General features: G+C 36.7%; 1 protein-coding gene and 1 pseudogene across 1 annotated transcript; both read left to right on the plus strand.

Annotated features, from left to right (window-relative positions):
* Positions 1–567: 567 nt before the first annotated feature.
* On the plus strand, positions 568–686 carry LOC146608780 (5S ribosomal RNA; annotated as a pseudogene).
* A 769-nt stretch (positions 687–1,455) lies between these two features.
* Positions 1,456–6,784, plus strand: LOC146608781 (T-cell surface antigen CD2-like). Its single transcript, XM_085347776.1, has 7 exons — positions 1,456–1,537; positions 3,570–3,860; positions 4,082–4,161; positions 5,386–5,551; positions 5,666–5,722; positions 5,875–5,952; positions 6,597–6,784. The coding sequence occupies exons 1-7, from the start codon at positions 1,456–1,458 to the stop codon at positions 6,782–6,784; spliced, it is 942 nt and encodes a 313-aa protein (XP_085203902.1).
* Positions 6,785–7,302: the final 518 nt, after the last annotated feature.

Genomic DNA, 7,302 nt, shown 5'->3' on the forward strand with positions numbered 1-7,302 from the left:
TCGGTCCACCAGAGATTAATTTTAATAATAATTTCTAATTTAACAGTCATTTTATTTTTTTAATACAAATTTTTGAATATGATGGCACATAAAGGTCTTTAAATGTATGAAATGTGTATGTATGTCTGTAAATTATTAAGTGACCTGTACAGTGATTGATTTACATCTTAAGATGTATGTTTTATCTTTGTTTTAATTAAGTTAAATTAAGTTAAATCATTATTACTTTTTCTGACATTAAACATAAGTAAACAAGTAATAAAACACAGATTTAGATTTTTTTTTAATGCAAAAAAAATTGGATAATTACAAGTGTGCCTAATTTAGCAGTTTCTGTCTATTTTAAAATGTAAACTGTGACGTGTATATAAATAAAATGAATGGGTACACACAAAATCCAAATAAGATTTTGAAATCCATAATAATCTGTTTTAAGCAGGAATAAATAACAAGTTAATGTTTCAACTCATTGTTGGGTGTCTTCCTCTCGTGTACTCACATGTATTAGAATTGTTACATAGGACATTTTTGTCAGCCTCAAAAAGGCAGTTTCGGACATCCTTTCTCGCTTACGGCCATACCACCCTGAACAAGCCCGATCTCGTCTGATCTCGGAAGCTAAGCATGGTCGGGCCTTGTCAGGACTTGGGTGGGAGACCGCCTGGGAATACCAGGTGCTGTAAGCTTTTGCACTTACACACAAACTGCAGAGGGCAAAGCTACTCACTCCCTACCTCAATAACAATCATTAGTACTCAGTTGGTATCCTTCATGATAACATTTTCTGCATCAACGTCCAAACAGGAGTACTTAAAAGTTTCAGTGACAACATGATGCAGAGTTTGAGCTCTGACTCACATTCAGCTTATCTCAATAACCCATTAATCTTGCTTCATGGGACACCCCGAATCTCCTGAAATTAAGAATACACACTTTATTGGCCACATTACACTCACAGAGGTGTTTATTTTCAATTATTTAAAATAAAATACACTTTTAATTTTACAAAATAATGATGGAATATTCATTTTCTTTGCTTGACAGTGAAAGGAAAAACACCAACAAAAAGGACGCTGTAGCAGTAACAAGAAAAATCAGTTTGTATTATCAGATTTTAAGAGGAAGTCATTTCAGAAAAACATACATTTATATTTTATGTCTAAATTACAAATTATCACCCAAATTAGGACAGTTTGTATTTGAGTTTTCGGTTACCTCTTGAACATCTCTAACTGGAGATTATATTTAAATATATTTGCTGAAGCAAGAAACCTAAAAAAGCAAAGTCTTTGTTCTAAGTGTCACACTTACTTTGTTCTTTATCTGTGAAAGCAGATGAGGCTTCTTGGATCACTTCCCTTCAAAACCATACATGCGCACGCACGTAAACGTGATGATACCATGCTCTGACAGGAAACAACCTCTAAAATGGAAAGCGGCTGTTAGCTGAATGTGATGACAACAGTGAAGAAGAAGATGGCTTCTGCTGCCACCATCGCCGTGGTTCTGCTCTGCTGCTTCATCACTGCCTCCACAGGTACGCTACACTTCATCTCTGTATGCTGTCAGGTGTAGTTTTTGGTGAACTGTATAAGCAATTAGCTTTAAAATCCAAAGTTTATGGCTTTAATTTCAAATGTTAAGTGTCAAAATTCAAATGTTTTTGAAAGATAAAATCATTTATGTGTTTAGCTGCACACTGAATAATTTTTTAACACATCACAGACATTTGATCTGTTGCTATGTAGCATGCAGTCCTTTTTTTCTGTAAGAAGCTCCCACTAAAAAGCTCCTACGTAAAAATGCCTTCATTTAGTTGTAGTTGATGAACTAAAGCATAAATATAATTATTTTATTTAAAAACTTAGATTCAATTTCATCTCGTTAATTGTTTATTATTCTGCGCTGTCATTTACCATCATTAAGAGTTTGTTTCGTACTTATGAAATGCAAATTTGGCTTCATTCCTCAATTGAGGACTCAGAAACTGAACAGTGCTGACTAAAAAGAAAAACTAGTTTGTCTTCACTGGACTGGACTTAATTAAAGTTATCACTGTCTTTACATAAAGACTTTCGAATTTAAAAAAAATCATTTAAATGATGAGTAACAAAATCCACGTAGGTTGAAGTCAACCACACACAGAGTGGGGCGTAGCGCTGCAGCGCTTCACCCCCATCTGTGGAATCTATAAGTCATAAACTGCATCACTTCACTTCTTCTTAGTTTTACATTGAATGTTGTGATTATTTCAGCACTATTTACAGGAATAAGTGATCTTCACACGATGTCAGTGATGCCTTTTGACAGTTTTCTTTGCAGGTCATGCATCATGTTGACTGGTTGTGTTTGAATTTTACAATCTTTACAATTTTTACCAAAAAAAAAAAAGAAGACATTCTCACATGACAGTTATAAAGATAAATGCCTTTTTGTCTTTTCTGCAACTGTAAAGTTGTGAGAGGCATTTTTTAGGAAAGGCATGCAAGAGTCACAGGGAAGTGGTAACGGTCACGGGCAGACGCTCAGAGCTCTCTGGGTTAGAGTCTTGAGAACCGCTTGTGGTTAAGATGGAGAGAAACAGAAAACTTATGGTTAAAATTTTAAAAGATAATGCCTTTTCTCTTCCTTTTTTGCTACATGAAAGGTGTGGGGCAATTACCCACGAGTCACTTTGTGACTGCCTCTGAACAAAGGCACTCAACCAGCTTTGACTAGCGTCTCAAAATTAGTGATAACAAGAAGCTTATTTTCTTGTTATCACTTTGGAAAATATTAATGTTGTGACTCTTGAGCAGACGACTGATATAACCTCTGATTTCCTGTGGGTTCCCCTAATAGAAAATGAAACTGTCAAGTTGTTCAGTGATTGCAAAATCCATTTTACTGAGTACGTCTAATTGTCTTCTCAGTGTCTCATAATCATGAAGAAATGCCATGTGCCTTTAAAAAATATTATCTGGTGCTCACAACTGACGACAAACTAAAGTTAGGTTTAGTTTATGTTTAAATGTGCACGGTGGTCTGAAGAGAAACAACAGGATATGAGATAACAATCATTGAGCCTCAGTGATCTGTCCTATCATAGACATTTGTCAGCTACACAGCGAGTGTATAAACTTGTTGTAGCGCACGCACAAATGTAGCAGATTAAAAGAACTCAACCTACACAGAGATCAATCTAAAAACGTGATCATCTTCTACAGTAGTCGACTTTTATTGGGAAGACCAAAAAAGACAAAAACCTTATTCTGAAATATCAGCTGATTGTCAGTGATTTATCAAATTAAAACAACGTATCGAACATCTCCTGATGGGTTTTTAGTAATTTCTTACAAAAAAGCCACTCAGAGACATTTGGACATGCAGGAAATGTGTTTAATGCTGTGCACAAAGTCATTAGTTTTGGTATATTTATGTTTACAGCCTGCTAATGTCCCCTCTAAGTTAGAAATATTTTACAATTTGCAAACAGAATGTAAATGTTAGTGCCTGATACTTTCTTTGTGCATTGTGATCTCTTTACAGCTAACATGGCTAATCTCTTTCTTCATCTTTCTGTTTCAAAGGCTCTCAGGATGATTGTGTGTACGCTGCAACAGGATCAAGCTTTACTGTGCCACTTAGATATGAGTTGAAGGAATCAGATAACCTGAGATGGTTCAAGGACACAAGCGTAATCTTTAGTCGCAGACAGAAACAGGTGATGATAGGGAAAAATGATGATGTTGATTCAACTGGATCACTAAAGCTGACAAAACTGACCAAAGACAAGTCAGGACAATACAGACCAGAGGTTTACAACACAGAGGGAGTGAATGTGGGGGGAAATTTACCAAGTGTGCATTTGTGTGTATTAGGTAAGTAACAACACATTATACATACATTCATTTTGGTAATACAAATGTATAGCAAATGTTTTATCTGTTTCTATGTTAGTCACGCATTTAACCCACAGAAAACTGCTGGCTCATTGATATACTAAAGTTACTGTCTAATTTTGTGATGCAGTCTTATTACTTTTTTAATGTATTATCAGCAGTTCATATAATGTTGATATAATCAAATTTTCTTTACTCAGACCGTGTGCAGAAGCCCAATGTGACGATGACGTGTACAGGCGATAAGACAAGAGTCAGTTTTACTTGCAGTGTTGGTCAGGTGAGGACAATATTTCATGTTTTATTGACATTTCCATGTAGTGAGTGTTAGGTGAGGCTGTGTGCAGTCAGGAATAGGACCCAAGGTGCAGACTCCGGAGACAGACGTGAACTCAAAAAGGCTTTAATGCTGAACGCAACATGACATAACTAGAAAAACTCAAAATAAACTTACACCGGTGGACAGGCAAAACACACAGCAAAATAAACGGTAGATCGCGACACGGACACAGAGAAACACAGGGCTTAAATACACAGAGGGAGCAATCAGGGAATGGGTAACAGGAGGGAAACACAGCTGGGGCAAATCAGAACTGACGAGACCAAAGAAGCATAACCTGAACACACTGAGAAAAGACAGAGACCTTCAAAGTAAAACAGGAAACACATAACACAGACTGAACAAAGACACAGACTCACATGCAGGCACTACAAAGGGAACAGGGCAGACACAAACACTGACTGAACACGGGGATATAGGAACTTAAGATACACATAGACGCGAACTAGACAAGGGGATGCAGGTGATAGGGGAGACAGAGCAACTAAAGACGACAGAGACATAAGCCATAAGACGGAACTCAAAGAAACCAAAAACTAGGAAGTATAAATAATATCAAAAACTCAAAAACCCTGGGTCGACGACCCAGGCATCCTAACAGTGAGTTCCTCAAACAACTTATAATTAAGCTGCTGAAGAATCTGTGGACAAAGGTCTCATTTCCCCTCCACTGAAACCAAGCAGTTGAACTGTGTTGACTGTAAAATGCAGCTGAAACAGCAAGATTTATGTGCACATATTATTTTAATATATAAAATGGGATACAGCTAATCTAATTTCAGCTGAATTTGGCTTCTGTTGGCAATCATTCTCTTTGCCTCATGTTTTAAATTTTGATTAATTAAGTTTAGTTTAGTTTTTTACAAAAGACACAAAGACAACGACCCACTGATTAAAATGCTGAAATGTATTTAAGAATTTGTCTGTCAAATTATTAATTCCACAGTTAATTGTACAGAGTCACCACACACACAAAAAGAAAAATACTCTTATATTCTGAGCCGTGCACTGGAAAAACAAGAAAAACAAAATGAAACAAAAAACTACACACACACACACACACACACACACACACACACACACACACACACACACACACACACACACACACACACACACACTCTAAGCCTTCAACTAATCTACTAATTGTGTTTTCTCCCACAGAATGAGAAGATTGAATGGTTTAAGGATGGTAAACAGTTGGCAGAAAAAGGGAAGACGGTGACGAGAGTAGCCAAAGACGTGGCAAACTCCCATTTCTCTTGCAATGTTTCTAACACCATCGGCTCTGAGATCAGTCTGCCTGTTCAACAAATCTGCTATAAGCCTGGTAAGTATTACTTGCTGTCAACTCTGCAAACGTTTAAATTTGCCTTTTTCCAAATGTTCGTGAGCTCATATCATAATAAGATTCTTTTCTTCTTCTCTTGTTTTATTCCTGAAGTTTTCTCTGAAACAATATTTGGAATTAGCATCTGGGTTTTAGTGGGTGGTGGAGCAGGTATGTTGTGTCTTCTGTGTAATCCTTACATTTTAACATGTGTGGCATTGCTGAAATGCAGAGCAATTAAGCTTGAAGCAATGAACACAGGATTCAAATACATAAACTCTTTACTTTACATGTCTAATACAATTTATTTTCATCCTCATCAGGTATTGTTCTGATTTTGATCCTAATTGTCATCGTTTGTTGTATCCGGATCAGACGAAAAAAGCATGTGCGACTAAACGGTGAGATTTTATTTTTATTTTTTTAGTTATTTTAAAACCACTGCATATAATCTGTTAGTTACTTAAGAAGCTTCATTTCAGTCTAAACTTCTGAAAGGTTACTTGTGGAGCTCCCCAAGGTGCAGTGCTAGGACCACTATATTTATATTTAGACTTAAGTTAATGTAATGGTAGCAGGTTAAAGACATTTCAAACTGCAGATGACTCAAATATGTTTTGAAAATATTGTTAAATTATGGACGAGGCATCTAAACCTGATCTTTCAAAAAAGCCATGCTGCAAATGCAAGCAATGCTCTTTCTTATTTAAGATGATAACACTTAACTGGAGCCTTTTTTTTTAATTTTACTGACATAATGATTGAGCGGCCTAAAACTGCAGGGTCACATGCAGTCTGATCCAAACTCCACATGAACCATGTAACTCCGGCACACCACAACGTTGTCTTAGTTGTGTACGTTTACTGCAAAGGAGATCAACTTATTTTTATTTATCCTTTTATTTATCCTTTTGTGTTTAGTTGACACAACCCCATCAAAGCCATTTTCTCAGTAATAGCAGGTTTTACCTTTTTTCTTACCAACACTTTAACAGAGGATGGTGTTTCTCCGGGTCTGATTTGTAATCTATGCTTATTTTAACAGATGAGAGGGAGCTTTATTTGCAGTGGAGCAATCAAGAACAGGAACAGCCTGATTATTATGACCACCGCTACCTGCAGCAACTACCTGGCAATACCAGCAATATGGCTGAAAACAGCAACTCGCCGAGCAACATCCCGAAACCTGGCATCTGTACACACTGTGGCCTGAAGAGAGACGACTTGAAATAATGCAATCACCAGCATCCAGCCTCAGCTATAAGTCATTTATGTTTTTCAGCTTCGTGTTAAATGGATAAACTGGCTGCACACAACAAATTGGCAGATTAAAGGAAATGACCTCAAATACACAGTCTGAATAAATAATAATGAGCATGTGGTTGACATGAAGTGACTAAACCAGATGTACGAACCTTAATCTGAAATACCAGCTGATTATCAATAATTTATTGAACTAAAACACCATCAAAACATCTCCAGACTTTGTTGTTTTGTAAGTAGATTTAAAAAAAAAAAAGTTACCCAGAGAAAGTGGGACAGACAGGAAGTCGGACTGTTTACATCTTCTGTAGTAACTCAGGCCGTACAATGTGGGCGCCTTTGTAAAGAATGACTGTTTAATCTTTGTGTCAGTACATTAAGAGCTTTCTGCTCTCTTTGCTCCTTGTTTTGAAGGAAAATATGCTCTTCTCGATGGGAAGGGTTCATGCTGTATATTTGCTGTGAGAGTGAAAGTTCAGGACTTGCGT

Source organism: Diplotaxodon limnothrissa, linkage group LG23 (genome assembly GCF_057381915.1).
Source record: "Diplotaxodon limnothrissa isolate DT_005_m linkage group LG23, D_limnothrissa_male_GT1.1, whole genome shotgun sequence".
In the NCBI taxonomy this organism is placed as follows: domain Eukaryota; kingdom Metazoa; phylum Chordata; class Actinopteri; order Cichliformes; family Cichlidae; genus Diplotaxodon; species Diplotaxodon limnothrissa.